General features: G+C 40.2%; 3 protein-coding genes across 3 annotated transcripts; all 3 read left to right on the top strand.

The window, feature by feature from the left end:
• The first annotated feature begins 313 nt into the window (after nucleotides 1-313).
• On the top strand, nucleotides 314-5,209 carry rtn4rl2b (reticulon 4 receptor-like 2b). The gene is made up of 4 exons (XM_088379919.1): nucleotides 314-636; nucleotides 2,188-2,414; nucleotides 2,500-2,733; nucleotides 2,899-5,209. The coding sequence occupies exons 1-4, from the start codon at nucleotides 585-587 to the stop codon at nucleotides 3,766-3,768; spliced, it is 1,383 nt and encodes a 460-aa protein (XP_088236045.1). The 5' UTR covers nucleotides 314-584; the 3' UTR covers nucleotides 3,769-5,209.
• Nucleotides 5,210-8,818: 3,609 nt separating this feature from the next.
• Nucleotides 8,819-11,785, top strand: selenoh (selenoprotein H). The gene is made up of 5 exons (XM_088379939.1): nucleotides 8,819-8,977; nucleotides 9,181-9,301; nucleotides 10,053-10,195; nucleotides 10,367-10,486; nucleotides 11,534-11,785. The coding sequence occupies exons 1-4, from the start codon at nucleotides 8,962-8,964 to the stop codon at nucleotides 10,471-10,473; spliced, it is 387 nt and encodes a 128-aa protein (XP_088236065.1). The 5' UTR covers nucleotides 8,819-8,961; the 3' UTR covers nucleotides 10,474-10,486; nucleotides 11,534-11,785.
• Nucleotides 11,786-12,110: 325 nt separating this feature from the next.
• clp1 (cleavage factor polyribonucleotide kinase subunit 1) lies at nucleotides 12,111-16,082 on the top strand. Its single transcript, XM_088379932.1, has 6 exons — nucleotides 12,111-12,239; nucleotides 12,672-12,951; nucleotides 13,034-13,141; nucleotides 13,460-13,579; nucleotides 13,999-14,136; nucleotides 14,918-16,082. Exons 2-6 carry the CDS (start codon nucleotides 12,679-12,681, stop codon nucleotides 15,602-15,604), a joined length of 1,326 nt encoding a protein of 441 aa, XP_088236058.1. The 5' UTR covers nucleotides 12,111-12,239; nucleotides 12,672-12,678; the 3' UTR covers nucleotides 15,605-16,082.
• The last annotated feature ends 536 nt before the right edge of the window (nucleotides 16,083-16,618 follow it).

The following is a 16,618-nucleotide window of genomic DNA, read 5'->3' as shown; positions in this document are numbered from 1 at the left end:
ATTTTTATTTATTTATTTATCTATTCATGCATTCATTCATTTGCTTGCCAATTTATTGATTGATTGATTGATTTATCTATTTATTTATTTATGCATTTGTTTGTTTGCTTAGTCTTATTTCCCTACACTGATGTTAAATCAACCTCCTTATTTCGGGTGTACTGAATACAAATCATGTTGTGAATCTCCATGGTAAGGAGTAAAAGTAAAAAAAAAAAGGATTTAGAAAACTCACTTCCCACCACTTTTACCTCCTCAGTGATGCTCTATTGTTTTGTAACATAAGAAGAAGCCAAACATTGTCGGCGGCTGCTGCTCCCTTTCTTGGTTCTTCCTTCGGCGAGTGCCATCCCTTCCTCCCACCCACCTAGGAGGCCGACGTATGATCGCATCCATCACCCCGCCCACGCTACCTGGTGGGCGACGGAACCGCCGCCAAGTATAAAGAAGCAGCGGGGACTCCCGAGTCCCACTTCTCTGTGAAGGCACAGCGACTCAGTCCCCGGAGCCGAACGTCAGCAGAGATAGCAGCAAGCAGGCAGTTCCTCGCCGCGCAGGCTAACTCGCTTTCGGTTTTACTCACCATGGAGACTCGCTGGACCGTTAGAAGCCCCAGAACAGCCCACAACTTCAAGGGTGAGTTGCCTTGCACTCAACATTTTTGTAATCCTTTTTTTAACTGAAATTATGTCAGATAAAAAAATCATAAGTGCTTTGATTTCCAATGATTTTTTTTGTACTTGGTAATTTTAAAGATTGGAAACTTTCCATGAAAAGTAACGAATTACCAAAACTGAAAGTTGATTCTCTGGGATCTCATACATTGTGGGAAAATGCATTGTAGCATAATTCTGACTAAATCAATCACATTTCATAATGTTTTTTTAATTATATTTATTCTTTTTTATATGATTATAATCATACATCTATCAGTCTAACAAGGGGGAATTCAGCAATGGTACAAATGCACGCAATATAGAAAAATATAGTAGGTAAATATAAAAAAAAAGAAAAAAGCAGAACCCAGGCTAGAGAGGAGATGCTTCGTGGTGCATTTCAGGGTGCATTTTGTTCATCTGAGTGTGTCTTTTTCTCACAAAATTATGCACTATATTAACATCTCAGGGAAATGTATAAGATTTTCCATAGTATTTATATCGTGTCGTCATACACATTTGTTCTTCCGTTCCTATCATGGTCACGTGGTGCATTGGCAGAATTCAATGAGCTTTATTACAAGAGCTAATTAAAACAATGTACTGAAGAAATAAGGACATTTATAAGAGCAACCCAAAACGTATGAGAACTAGTGCATGTTGTTGATGTAGTACATGAGGTCGTAGAAAGTTTTTGTATCGGATCTCATTATGTTATGCAAGTTATTGTCAGTGAGTTCTCTGCAAAAGAGTCAAATTCATCCATATCTCCTTACATACTGGTTTTAATGCAATCATGATACTGAGCTTAATTTGCCATGCAGTAAATAAGACTAACCAAGATTTCAGATCGGTGTCTTATTCCTCTTGAAATCCCAGTCTCGTGTTCTCCTGAAGGTCTAGCATAGATAACGGTTCAACTTGTTGAGAGGTCAAGGGGTGAGCCACTGGAAAATCTTGCGTACAACAGATGAAAGGGTTGTTCATCATTATTTAATGACTCTTTTTTTACCACTGTAGTCTTTTTTTGTGTGTGCCGTCATCCGAGCTGTCCCAAGACATAGGGAAGTAACTAAAGCCGGAGTGAAATTGATCTGGATTCAGTTACTTCTTTTACGTGTGCCCTCTGCATGGCAAACTCCTCAATGGAAAGGTTCTTTTTTCTAGGACATCCGGATTGTAAGTCCCACTTTTCTAGGACATCCGGATCCATTAACATTTTTATGAATGAATACATATACGTTTATATTCTTTAAAAAAAAGAATTGATTGTTTAGTCTACACATTTCACAGTTATGTAACTCTGACACTGTAGCCAGGTCACCCTAGTATGTTAAGTGATCCAGTTGATATGAACGGTTGAATGATTTCTGCCATATCAATTATGCATAAGGCTCAGAGAACAAATCACAAATGAATGCACAAAACAAGAATCGGTGGCTACAAAAGGCTGCACAGAAAACAGTAGGATGAGGCCAAAAGTTGAAATCACGCTCAACGTCTCATGTTTTTTTTTCCAATTCTGTCATAGGTGGATTGACTCTATGGCTGATCCTGTGGCTGGTGGTGGTGAAGCCCAGCAGTGTAGCTGCATGCCCCAGGCTTTGTGTGTGTTACCCAACGCCCATGACAGTCAGTTGCCAGTCTCAGAACCTCACCGCCGTTCCGGTCGGCGTGCCTTACGACTCACAACGGGTGTTCCTGCAAAACAATCACATCACAGAGCTCCGTGCAGATTCTTTTGGCTTTGAAACACAGGTAAAAGTGTGTGCCTGGTGTGTACTTTCATTGCGCTCTTTGAAGGATAAATTCCCAATTTTCTCTCTTCTTCATCCAACACAAGGTGCTTTGGCTTTATGGCAATAACATCACATGGATTGAGGCTGGGGCCTTTAGTAACCTCAGGGTGCTGGAGGAGCTGGACCTGGGCGACAACCCCACACTGAGGCGCCTAGAAGGCGGAGCTTTCAGAGGCTTGGAGAAGCTGCAGAGTCTGCACATGCACCGATGCAAGCTTGCCATGCTACCCCATGACCTCTTTCACAAATTGTACAGTCTGCAGTTTCTCTACTTGCAGGTGAAGATTACAATCATAAATATCGTAGCTATACATTTTAAACACGCAATGAAGGTGTGAGGCTAAGGCAACCCAACCCAAGCAAAATGTTTTAGTCTACTCTGAATCAATGATCTAAATCTCAATGACTCATTTTCCTCATTTGATGTTTTAACATTGTTCCAGGAGAATCAACTCCACTTTCTGCAGGACGAGCTGTTCTCAGATCTGGTCAACCTCACCCACCTATTCCTCCATGGCAACCGCATCCGTGCCCTTTCTGAGAACGTGTTCCGAGGCTTGGTCAATCTGGACCGCCTCCTTCTTCACGACAATCGAATCAGGCAGGTCAACCGTCGCGCTTTTCGCGACCTGGGCCGCCTCTCCATTCTTTACCTGTTCAACAACTCCCTTGCTGAGCTCCCAGGCCAAGCTATGAAAGACACCCTGGGCATTAACTTTCTCCGTCTCAATGGCAACCCTTGGTCCTGTGGTTGTGAGGCCCGTACCTTGTGGGAGTGGTTCCGCATGGTCCGCATTTCCTCTTCTGAACTGATATGCTCGTCGCCATCGCATCGTCGCGGGCAAGATCTTCGATTCCTCCGGGAGCTGGACTTTGCCCTCTGCCCAATGCCTGACCCAGGCTCCGTGGCCGGAAGCACCACGACCACCTTTAGCACCAAAACCCGCTGGTGGTTCTCCAAGCACAAGCCCGTGTCCTCCTCCAAGTTTCACAGCCGTAAGACCACAGAGACAGTAAAGGCGTCCCCAGTAGGAAAGTCACATTATTTCCCCAAAACCCAACTCGAGTCGTTTCCTCCCAAGTATGAACTATCAGATGATGAAGTGGCTCTCCCTAAGCTCGACCCAGAAGAGTACTGGGACAACTACGGCAACGAAGATTCTGCCATCCGCTGCTTTGAATCCGATTGCCCAACAGGCTACGGCGATCCGTCTTTTTCATCCCCGTTCTCATCTTTTGCTACCAGTCCAGCTCTTCTCCATCCCCTCTCTTTCTGCATACTTGCTTTCTCCCTTCATTTACTTTTTGGCTGAATCCACCATTCCCTCAACCTTTCCTTCTTCTCTCATTCCTCCATCCTGCTCTTTCCTACTCACAACAAAAAGCCTGGGATCTTGATCTCTACTTGCTGCTTGAGCTGAAAGTAGGTGGCGGTACACAATGGCAGGAAACAGGCGAGAGAGCGAAAATCTGTTTTCAAAGCAGATATCAGTGTAGGCAATATACGGCTAATCATTATTGTTGATTTGGCTGCTGCTTACTAACACATGAGGCCTTGACAATAACAGTGATCATATGTTGAAGACTGATAGGCGGCAAGCGGCAACCGTTAATAGACTACACAACACAGTAACTAGGAGTGGCAGGCGTTTGGTTTTGCTTATGCGGCAGCAATCGATGCAGGTGTCAATCGAGGTGTTTTCTACATGAACAACTGACGACATCAGTTCTGCTGCTTTTCTTTACCTCACCAATGAGGACCCAATTATCTATCTGGACACTCAGCAATTATAGAAACCGTCAACAAAAAACTAATGTAACAGCACACATGAAGATAAACTTGATTGAATCAAAAATAAATATTTATCTAATAACATGACAAAATTGAAATCATCATACCGGAGATAGTGATTATTAAATGCATTTATGTTTGCACATTGCTCTAGATGTGTTCTCCTTGTTGAACTTGTCTTGGTCTGACCAGCCAATCAGTTGATAGAAAAATGCTCACATCAAAAAGGTACATGGTCGTTGGTCAAGACTGATTCCGAAGGCCCCGGGCAGATTAAGATGTTAAATATGGCGGCACATACTGTAGAAGCTGAAATGTGATTGGACAAAAAATAAAATAAAAAATGTATTCTGGAATAAATGCATAAAGAAAATAGACTGCTTGGAATAATTATCAAATAAAAACAAAAAGCATACAAGCAGATCTGCTGAAAGAAAATGAGGGGCCAGGCACAGGATTTGGAACTAAGAGCGACTCTTTCCTCGGAGATTGCTAGTCTTGTGCCATCCCGGAGGTGCCAGCAGCACAGCCGCCCACGCTTGTACATGAAACTTGAAACAACTCGAGGAACTTGAAACACGCATCGCAGGACATAGGCCACGTCAAATATCACACGATTCTCTGCACTGCTGTTGCCTAGTCTTACTTTTCCCTTTTCAGCATTCGGTAATGGACATGAAAACTAAATTCAAACAAATGAAATGAATTTTGTTTTTGCATTAGATGATTAGCAATGGCTTTGATCATGACAAGGCTAATTATATTTTTATGTTTTTTATGTATTTATTTGATATCATTACAGTCAGAGCTTTATTGAATTAGACAACTGTGAAGAACAATGCTCATCGAAGCCGTTTGTATACTCAATTTTTTGTCAAACTGCTTTTGCATTTGATCTGATAAGTAATCTCTTTCTGTGTTTTCCAATGGCCAAGTCATTTTCTTTCTTTCTTTTATTTCAAATAAAGAAATTATCAGACATATGTGAGTGGGAGTTCCTTTGTTTCACTGACTCAAGTAGCCGAGACTGCTCCATAGTTGTACATGAACTAAAAACAATATAACATCATCAACATGCACCAAAAACGAACATTAAAATTCATCCCACTGTTAAAGTCACTTGTGCGAGAGAAGTTTTGACACGGCAAGATTCCAGTCGTGAAGTGAGTCACTGTCCATCGTGTTTGTTGTGCAGGAGTTCATGAATTACGAGACATTTGTGTGACAGTGTGTTTGTATAAATAACAATACTATTCTCTCTTCACACGTACAGATTGGAACCATATCATGTGATCCAAAATGTGTGTGTGTGGAAGGAGGGGAATAGTGTATGTCATATATGTACTTGCAGATGAGATGAGAACTTGTCCGGGAGTTCACACACCCCCTCAACACTATCCTAACTGTTATATTGCTGATTCAAATGTGATAGTGATACATCCAAACAAAAGCAAAATGCTGTACATGAACAACCAGCCTTTCACTGCAATGAAATTTTGTTGAATTTCTAAAGTTGACTGGTACAAAACTGGTGCAAAAATTCTGGAATCCAAATAAAAAAGTGGCAGTGCAGATGCAAATCTTGACTCGTGGATTTTTTTTTTTTGCACGTATGAGAATGTTTTGGCTGCTTAGTACATGGGCAAAAGACATAGCCAAATATGAATTGGATATGCATCTATGTACTGTGCAGTACTTAAAGAGATATTTTAAGGATGTATGACAAATACGCTATAACTTCTACAGGTGATCTCAATTTGACCTTCTCTAAACTTTTGAATGCATGTGTGCACCGGTTCAACGCTTCACTATTTTCTGCCCAACTTGCTGTGTTCTAGCAATGAGCTGAACAGCCAAATTCAAAACAATACGCTTACAAGGAATTTCTCTTTCTGTGACTCTTCCATTTTCTCTGTTGCACCCTGCTAATGACACAGGCTCAGCTTATTGGCCACTTCCCACCAAGAACATCCTGTTTCAGCACAAGCAATGGTGAGATTCTGTTGATCAATTACAGGCGTCATCCTGTTTTCATGATTTCAAACAGGAACAGCATGATGAAAAGGACTGTTTAAATGCCAATTCTTTTTTTAGCCAAACGTGTCTTGCTCCATTTATGGATCTTGAGAATTTGGCCCTCAGCTGTGGAGAAAGCACAGAAACATTTTACAGCAAAGCCAAATACTTGGTGATTGTTACCATATGATGAACATGAGCACAAGCGTTGGTAAATAACCATGGAAGTCTTCAATCAATTTCATTAGCTTGAATTTGTGATTATCTTTCATATGGTGTATTTCCCATTTCAGAACACTGTAAGTCGTTGCATCGTAACCATCGCAAAGCTTCCTGTGTGCATCTATTTTTTTTGTCATTGTTGTGTGTGTTTTTTTTTTTAGATTTGACAACTATGAATGTAACGGCCATTAGCGATGAGGAAGTCATCTCACTCTGATTATGTGCGTGCACAGCGCCTACTTGTTGTCTTCCAAAATGTTCGTGTGCTATTTTCCCACTGGCCTTCCGATCTCGCTCCCTTGTGTGTGCGTTGTATGCTGTCAATCATTCTTTTGTCTGGACACCAATTTTCACTTGCTGTCGCTGTCTCTTGCTTACGCACATGCAGATGCTTCAAACGTGCGTCGGCCCTTATGAGTTGGTGTGCCATTGACGTATTTTGGTGACGTTCACTTTTGCACATGTCATATTTGGGTTAGACAAACTGACACATTTGCACATTGGTGTCTACGGCTCAGTAGAATAAAACAAAATAAAATAAAAGCAGCCAGAGACCAACTTTTATAAGTGCTCAACTACACCCTGGAGTGACCAGTTCTTTTTGTCAGGCTCATGGTAACCTGAGTCTTTGAGTCAGTAACTGATGCTGGGTGTCAATCCACCAACAATATGGAGAGTAAAATAATGAAGTCGTCCAATGAGACCTGATATCAGAGCTACTGTGTATCAGAAACAGTCAGTCATAACACAGTCAAATTAATTTACATACAAATATTTGTGTTAAATGAAGTATAATTTATAATTGCGGTCGGTCGGATGGACGGAGGGAGGGAGTGAGGGAGAGCGAGCGAGAGAGAGTCTGAGAGAGAGCAAGAGCGAGGTAGACAGAGCGAGAGAGACAGACAGACACACAGACAGACACACAGACAGGCAGGCACAGGCAGGCAGACAGACAGACAGACAAACAGACAGACAGATTTACTTACTAATTAATACCAATTAACGGCCACAAGAGGACACCAGCAACTGTTATCGATGATTGATATCGGCAGCCTTTGTGAGTCCTCAATACCTTGAAATACGTATCTGAAATACGTACCTGTATCTGCCCTATACCAAAACCTAGTATCAGGATCCATTATCCAAAACCTTAATCACTGTTATAAATTGTGTCCCAACTTTGAAAGCCTAATCTTAGTCTAGACACCTAATTTGAAACAAATAGATAGACAGATATATAGATAACAAATGGCATAAGTAATGAGTGACATTTCTGCACTGACAGCTCGGAGCACCATCACCTGGCTTGGACTTGGGAAAAAAGGAGAGCATGGTGAGATGAGGAAACATGACTACATAAACTCACAACAGCTGCCATGCAAAAAAACTTAACACTGAGCCAAGAGTAAAAGTGTGAATGTGGAATTATTTGTCAAGAAAATATAAAGATGAACATCATGAGCACGCATGAGTCACACACGGCCTCGCACTAGGAGATTTGACAGCCTTTGTTTTTTGGCACAGTCACGCCCTCTGATGTCGTCAAACATATACATATACACAGTTTCTATAAACGTCAACTGCGATTATTTTGGTCACCCCCATATGGTGGTGGTTTTGGATTTGAAGAACAGCATAGTAATTGAGCACATCCACTCTGGTACTTGGGAGATTTTATTGCATATTCATCTGCCTTTTGGATATCATACTTCAGGTGTTAAACACAGTAGAAGATTTAGTGATTACTAAAAGTAACAAAAGGACAGCCTTGTGTTCATCTGTGCTACAGTTATTTTCATGCACAGATTTTCAGTTGCAAGTGCCAAAATGGTGACTTAGCAGAATGACACAACTTAAATCAGAGCTATTGTGATATCATGTCGAAATGAGCACCAAAATATTAAACGAAATAGTGAGCAAATAGAATGAGCTGCTAAATCTTGGGAGCTCATTTAATTGACAGCCTCAGGTTTTTTAGATGTTTGATTGGATTTAAGTCTGGGTTCTGATGGGCCACTCTTTCTTTCTTTCTTTCTTTCTTTCTTTCTTTCTTTCTTTCTTTCTTTCTTTCTTTCTTTCTTTCTTTCTTTCTTTCTTTCTTGTGTGTATAATGAATGTATTTGATTTGGGGATTAGGCAGTAACAACAAATTGTAATATAGGTGAAACGTTGTGAATACTCTGTTTTATGCAACAGCTGCAATGAACAATAAAGTTTTCAGGCCACATTTCAATGTGTGGCGATAAAAAGGGGTCCTTGGAAAATTGTACCTCCCGATTTATCTTTTCTAACTGGACACCGGATTGCAAAATCGTTGACAATCCGTGGTGTACATTATTAATTCAATAGATGTTTTTTTCCCCTCAGCTCGGGTGCTGTGTTCGTTCTCAAAAGCTTTAGTATTGGTTTCATCCACACCCCCATCACCTCATATGTTCGTACAGTCCGCCTAACCCGCGAAAGTTTTTTAACAACAATGGCGTCTGGAGCAGGTTGGTCAGATGTATTTTGTTTGTTTCAAACAGTCCTACTCTAGCCTCTGTCATTACGAATACCTTTTTATTATTTGAGAATTTTCAAATACCAAACCACAAATCGCTGGTTTCAGCAGTACTGTCAACGTTTTGTTGTATGTTATTCAATGAAACACCTTGCTTATTATTGATGTAAACCAAGTGTTGGATAACGTCTCCAGGCCGCCGTGGGAGTAAACGCAAAATTGAGGACGAGGAAAAGAAGGAAAAACCTGCCAAGACGGCAAAGGAAGAAGAGGTACCTGAGCTCCAAGACCAAACAAGAGTGGTGATTGAACACTGGTAAGCATACAATAAAATACCACATCGGGTGGAGGGGCTCGATGGTGGGCTTAGTGGTAGAGTAGTCCTCTCCCAGCCCAGAAGATGATGGTTCTCTATAATAAGAGCAATAGATGCTTTAATATGGTCACCATGGTAACTCTTAATCATGCAACAGTCAACAGATAACTAATTTAAAGTGCATGAGTGGTACAGGCAGCACTTACTCCAGAAATACGCCAGCATTAGGCACCACAGAACAAAGTACAAGTTCATGACAATGAACATAACAGTAAATTACTGCATGCTTGACGAATATTGTGAAGATCTGGCTATGTGCATTGTCAGTGTTTTGCTCATTTATTGCTTGTGCATGGGTAACAGAGTTAATCGAATTGCTGTAGCATCTTGACATGTCAAAAGTATATTATATACGCATGTAATAGAGAGAAACCCTTTATGGCCCGGTGGTTCTAGACTGCTGGTTGAAGATATGTTTAAGTGCACACAGGCCTACACAATGAAACTGCCAAATTGTGACATGAAAGTGTAAGATTTGAATGAAATCTAATCCATGTTCAAGAATGGTTGTTGTTTTTGAAGTTATTTGAATTCAAAACAAAATGTCATCATAATTACAAGACATAAGGCATTATCACATACTTGGTGTTGGCAAGTACTCAAATTTAAGTATTTGTTCACAAACTCTTACCAACTTGCTGAGCACCACTAACATTTATTGTCCTTGCGATGATCTGTTATTGTTTTGCAGTAAGAGCTGACGAGTGTATGGGCGTAATGCCGAGGGGATAAAAGCTGCCCTTTTGGCTGCACGCCCTGAACTGACTGTGGTCCTCAACCCTGAGAAGCCTCGCAGGAACAGCTTTGAGATCACGCTCATAGATGGAGACAAAGGTGAGCTGAAGGAATCGGCTTAATTGTGCTATATACATACTTTTATACTTACATTAGAATATTGCTTGTTTTTTCAATTATTTATTTGGGATAGGAATTACTTTATCAACATTACGTTTCCTATTGTAAAGTTGATTTGAGATTAGGACATCTTTCCTTTGTTTCTCATAGAAACATCTCTATGGACCGGAATAAAAAAGGGGCCACCTCGTAAACTCAAATTTCCAGAGCCTGATGTTGTAGTTTCTGCTTTACAGGAGGCTGCCGTTACTGACTAGATGCAAAGTGAAGGTTTGTCATTTTCATCTCATTACTGTCAGTCTAAGCGTAAAACAAAGATAGTTTTATGTGCATTTGTAAAGATATCATCACTTCGATTGTCTGCTATCTTAACACTAACACACAATGCAAAATACCGTAGACGGGCTAACGAAAAGGATCTACCGGTATTTTGCGGTGTGGTCAAATTTTAAAAGAAACCCCGACTGTAATCGCGTTTACTCTACATAATTTATTTGGTTTATGGTAACATAAACATAAAATGGAATTTTTGAAAATAAATTCTCATTTACTCTATTTTGCAGTAACGTATTTGCATATACATCACCGTTATTGTTTACGTCGCAATGCATTGTGGGAAGTGACATGACCTGGTTGTGCACTATTTAGCAGTTGCAGCGATTTGCTTGCAGCAACGAGCTTCTCTGTTCAGCCTTTTCAGTTCAAACTACTGGAGCTTGGTCAAATACTAATAAGAAATAAATTATATGTTCAGCACTTCATTTGGTTTTGAATGTTGTTCATAGCCAGACACACCAATGAGCGCTCATGAGCTGGGTGCGCCCGGTCGAAAATGACCAGCCCGTTGTTATGGCACATGTGATGCAACAATATTGAGACAGAGAGATGTGGTATAACAATACTCACTCAAAATTCATCAGTCCCAAGGTACATAGGGCAAAAAAGCATTTAATCACTCACCGATTGTGTGAGTTCTCCCACTTAAAATGATGACCGAAAAATAAATTCCATGGAAATCACATTTTAGGATTTTTAAAGAATTTATTTTTAAATTACGGAGGAAAAATAAGTATTTGGTCAAAAACAAGTTCAATTCAATGCTTTGTAATATGAACATTTTAGCAATGACAGAGGTCAATGGTTTCCTGTAGGTCTTGAACAGATTTGCTCAAATTGGAATTGGTGTTTTGCCCCATTCCGTCATGCAGCTCTCTTCTAGAGCAGTGACGTTTTTAGGGCTGTTGCTAGGAAACACAGACTTTCAGTTCCTTATGATAATGCTGTCATCCTAAAAGACCCCTCTTCTCTTTCGTGCAGGTAATTTTTCATGAATGTGTCTTGTGGAAACAGAATGATGGGGAGGTGACCAAACTGGATGCTCAGTCTCTCCTCTGATGAACCAGGTTTTTCCAATTCACAAACATGCATATGAACACTTGGCGACATCTACTGGAGCTTTTCAGATCAAACGCTTCCTTTACCAAACACTGTTGCGCAATTTGTCTGTTCAAGTTCGACATTTGTGGTAATTTGATTTTTTTCTAAATAAATTTTGTGTGTGTGTGTATTTTCATGGGATTATTTGTTTTCTGTACTTGTTGTGAGGCAGTGTATGGGACGAACCCAAGGTAGTCACAAGACTATTTTATAAATGTAAATATATTACTGTAATTCTCTATACATCATTAAAATGGAATAAAAGCACCGTGGTTTCGGGACACCGATTGCATCTATAAAATTCTCACAAATGTGCAGAGCTTACAAAGTACTTAGCTCAACAGCAGAACAGAGTAGAAAGGTTATCCTTAAACCCCGACCACCAATATATTAAAAAAAAAAATGTAAAGTAAACAATAGATGTAGAAAAACTGAATAGAAATATTTTGAATGCAAAACCAGTCAGGAAGAAACACGTCTACCCTCTCCTCCTATTGGTTGCTAGTATATACGTCATAAGGACGCGACTTTCACACGGGCAGGCTACCAAAGCGTTTGTCGCCAGAAAACATTCTTAAATACACATGTAAGTATGGTATCAATGTATATAAATATGGTATCAATGTATATAATTGGTTTTATTCTAATCTTTAAATTTTTGTCGACGCATAGGCTTGAAATAATGGGCAAAATCTGCTGTTAGTGTCCTTTATATTTGGGCTTTGTTTAGCGCTCAACTATTGCTTGTTAACAACTGCTCAAGACTCAATTAATTACAAACTCCACACGAGAAGAAATACTATTGTAACTGAATTCAACGGAAATCATGCAAGGAAACTTATCAATGCTAAGGTTACTATTCCATATCTGTATTGTTCTTCAGTCAGTACCGTTTGGTTAGCGTCGACATTTTCAATAATACATTTTTCAAGTCGAATTCATCATATCGAAACAATGTGTGTATCTAAGTAAATGATCTATATGGCTATGTTAACTTGTGTTTTCCTTTTTATCCAAGCATTATCATGGCAACAGAAGGGGTAGAAAAGCCAAGTGATGATCCATTGCAACCAGGTAAAGTTGGCACCAGATATGACCTGGAGAGAGAGACTGAACTTCGTTTTGAGGTGGAAGCTGGGGAGGCTGCAGAGCAGGTTGAGTTGGAACTCCTCACAGGAATGGCAGAAGTGTTTGGCTCGGAATTGAACCGGAACAAGAAGTACACTTTTGGAGCAGGTGCCAAGATCGCAGTATTCACGTGGCAAGGCTGCAGTGTGAACCTATACGGGAAGCCAGAGGTCAGTCACCACGATGCTTGTCCTGCTTGTGTGTGGCCTTTCATCATGCTCATTAATCAGCTTCTTTCCCTCACTACCCCAGGTGGCTTACGTGTCCAAAGATACTCCAATGCTGCTCTACCTGAACACTCATGCCGCGCTGGAACAAATGAGAAAACAGGCAGAGCGGGACAATGAAAGAGGGCCAAGGGTACGTTTGCATATCATACCAAGAACACAGCTGCAGGAGTGCATTATATTATAAAATATGGAATACATTGGTGACTTGAATTACGAGGGATTCCACTTGTGAATATTTTATGATACTAGCCGTCGCTCCAGCATTGTGTTTAACTGTTTTTATGAAGTACAATATTCTATAACATGTTTTTGTTAAATACGTTATAATTTCAATATGGAGTGCTATTTACATATTAAATAACAAATGTACTTTTTTGAGGTGCCTTGGAGGGACTAATGTCATTTAAATTAATATCAATGGGGTAAATGATTGTTTCTTTTTTCATAGGTGATGGTGGTTGGACCTACAGACGTGGGCAAGTCAACGGTGTGTCGACTCTTACTGAGCTACGCTGTGAGAGTGGGCAGGAGGCCCACGCTGGTGGAACTGGATGTCGGCCAGAGCGGGGTATGATGAATAAGCATGCACAATACTGTAATTACTTGAAACATGATATGTTTAAACTGTTGCACCTTCCGCACACACCCGTCATGCATGAAAGGAAGAAGCACTATTTCTTTTTAAATTTCAGATTCATTGGCTATGAAAAAACAAAACAGTGGAACCTCCAAGTCAAACACATCTTGTTTTTGGATTGTTGTCAATATTTGTGATGCTAATTTTCTATTGAAAATAGCGTGAAATTGAAATAATTTGTTCGTTATATTATAATTGTATCATTCGCCGGACTTTTTGAGGAGGACTGGTGTAAATAGTGACATCTTTAGTGAGGGTTCAGAAAATGGATGGATTGAACATCTCCCCGGTGAAATATATTTGGTATTCATGAAATGTCTTTGATTTGAAGTACTTCATTTTTTCTCAAGGTGTCAGTCCCAGGGACAGTGTCGGCTCTGTGCATTGAGCGTCCAGCAGATGTGGAGGAAGGCTTCTCAGTCCAGGCTCCCTTGGTCTACCACTTTGGATCCACTTCTCCAGGGACCAACATCAAACTTTACAATAAGGTGACAACCAGACCAAACATTGGAATGTTAAATGAAAGCAAAATTCATATTTACTGTAGCTAGCGTGGTTATCAAAAGTCTGCACACCTCTGTTCAAATGCCACTTTGCAGAATGACATCCAAAATGATAAATCATTTCTGAACTTTAGCCACCAGGAATGTAACCTGTACAACTCACTTGACTTTTTAAAATCATTTTGAGGGAAGTAAAAATAAATTACTCAGATAATGTGGTTGCACAAGTGTTCACACCCTCGTGTAAGTAAGATGTGGCTGCGATCAGATTAACCACTTACAGTAAGACTCATATTAATTAAATGTGAGCCAACGCACACCTATTACCACTTAAAATGCCTCTGATTAACCATATCTACATTTCGAATGTTTTAATAGGCTTTTCCTGATTTTTATTTAAATTTTAATATTTTGCTTCCCAACGGAAGTCGGAAAGTTTTGAGCCAACACAGGATTGTTACGGTCAGCAACATTTTATACAAACACATTGAATGCGATGGGTTAAAATCTTCAGACAGCCACATACCGGTTATGATGGTGTGCATGTTTATGGAACTCCATCAAAATTACTTTTATGTCCTCTCTCGAAAATATTTAAGACAATAAAATTTATCAAGTTGTACTGTTCGTAATGTTAGAAAACGTTTTTAAATGTCTTGGTATAATTTTTCATATCATAAAAACCTGGAACAGGGAGGTGCCAACTTTTTTATTTCCAGTGTATTTGATTACCCCAATGACCTGAAATATTTTTGTGTCCCACAAGCTGACATCCTGCCTAGCTGAGGTGTTTTCGCAGCGCTGTGAAGTGAACAGGAAGGCCAGCGTGGGTGGCTGTATCATCAACACATGTGGCTGGGTGAAGGGTTCTGGATACCAGGCTTTGGTCCACTGTGCCTCCGCCTTTGAGGTAGACGTGGTGCTGGTGCTGGACCACGAGAGGCTGTACAACGAACTAAAACGGGATCTTCCTCACTTTGTCCGCGTCGTGCTCCTGCCCAAGTCGGGGGGAGTGGTGGAGCGCTCCAAAGAGTGCCGACGTGACGTTCGGGATGAGAAAATCCGGGAATACTTCTACGGATTCCGCGGAGTGTCCTTCTACCCTTTCTCATACGAAGTGCGTTTCTCTGATGTCCGCATCTATAAAATTGGGGCACCTTCCATCCCAGACTCATGCCTGCCCTTGGGAATGTCTCAGGATGACACTCAGCTGAAGCTGGTTCCTGTGACACCAGGAAGAGACCTCACCTATCACGTGCTGAGTGTTAGCAGTGCAGAGGATGGAGAGGAGGGGGCAAAAAAGGGAATTGTGGAGAGTCCTGTGTGTGGCTTCATTGTCGTGACCAATGTAGACACACAAGCACAGGTGATGAAAGTGTTGTCCCCGGCACCCAGACCACTGCCCAGACACACACTGCTCATCATGGACATACGTTTCATGGACACCAAATAAAGTGACGTGGCCTTGTTTATTTTGCTTTGTTGGTCCTGATGACCCCAAATAATGGCATGCTTAAAGAACTGACTCTGTAGTGTCTGTTTTATAAGCCAGATTGTATAGTGCTACTTTTGATAAGTAATATTTTATAGACGGCCATCAGTTATTTTTTATTGTCTCATTACAAATACAAACCTTATTTGTCTTATCACAAATATATTCGTCAAGAATAAAAATGTTTCATGCATCAGTGTATCTTTTTGCAAGAAGCGGGGTACAACCTGGATGAGTTGCCAGTCATGTTTCTGAAATGTGGGAGGAAGTCAAGATTACCTGAAGAAGACGTACATAAACACAGACAAACTCCGCAGAGGAATGCTGACAACCCCCAACTTCAAATGTGCAAGGAAGATTGATTCAAGATTGTTATGAGAATGTTCTTAAAAATAACTTGTTTGTTTGCAGACTAAATAAAGGCACAATAAAATACAAATGATATGCCTGATGATGTTTATATGTAAAAATGTTGGAAAGTATAGTCTGAACTCATGACAGCTTATTTGTTTGTTCAACACTTGACACCTTACTTTGCAAGTCATTCTTGACTTTTCCCCCTCATGATTTTACCCTGTAGATTAAAAATAGGTTTCCGAGTGTATTCTTTTCTATTGTATTTTTTGCTATAATAACCTAGGCTCTATGATGGCTGCTTTTTTCCCACCTCACTTCCTTTTTTTAACTCTAGCTGTATTCAATGCAAATATAATTGAACTTCATGAAGTTGTTCTTCTTCTCATTACTATTATTTGGTCAATCCTGCTCTGTTTTATGTATACTTTTTTAATGTACTGCATGCAATGAGGGCCAGGGTGGGGTTGGCATTGACCTTTTTCTTGTTTGTTTGTTTGTTTGTTTGTTTGTTTGTTTGTAACCACTACCTTTTTAGATGCTTTTGTCTATGTTGAATACCAATTTCTGTTTGCATTGTGGTGATGTAGAAGTCATAAAAATCTAAATAAAAAGTAGATT

The sequence above is a fragment of the Syngnathus floridae genome, chromosome 1 (genome assembly GCF_059516105.1).
Source record: "Syngnathus floridae isolate MCC-2025c chromosome 1, RoL_Sflo_1.0, whole genome shotgun sequence".
Taxonomy (NCBI): Eukaryota; Metazoa; Chordata; class Actinopteri; order Syngnathiformes; family Syngnathidae; genus Syngnathus; species Syngnathus floridae.
The sequence above is the reverse complement of the archived record's forward strand: the minus strand, read 5'-3'. Positions and strand labels throughout refer to the sequence as shown.

Bases quoted from the DNA above. Each gene is read 5' to 3' on its own strand.
- rtn4rl2b (XM_088379919.1), top strand. From the start codon at position 585: ATGGAGACTCGCTGGACCGTTAGAAGCCCCAGAACAGCCCACAACTTC. The intron at 2,415-2,499 runs GTAAAAGTGTGT...ATCCAACACAAG, and splicing joins CTTTTGGCTTTGAAACACAG to GTGCTTTGGCTTTATGGCAA. The intron at 2,734-2,898 runs GTGAAGATTACA...ACATTGTTCCAG, and splicing joins TGCAGTTTCTCTACTTGCAG to GAGAATCAACTCCACTTTCT.
- clp1 (XM_088379932.1), top strand. From the start codon at position 12,679: ATGGCAACAGAAGGGGTAGAAAAGCCAAGTGATGATCCATTGCAACCA. The intron at 12,952-13,033 runs GTCAGTCACCAC...TCACTACCCCAG, and splicing joins ACCTATACGGGAAGCCAGAG to GTGGCTTACGTGTCCAAAGA. The intron at 13,580-13,998 runs GTATGATGAATA...TTTTTTCTCAAG, and splicing joins TGGATGTCGGCCAGAGCGGG to GTGTCAGTCCCAGGGACAGT.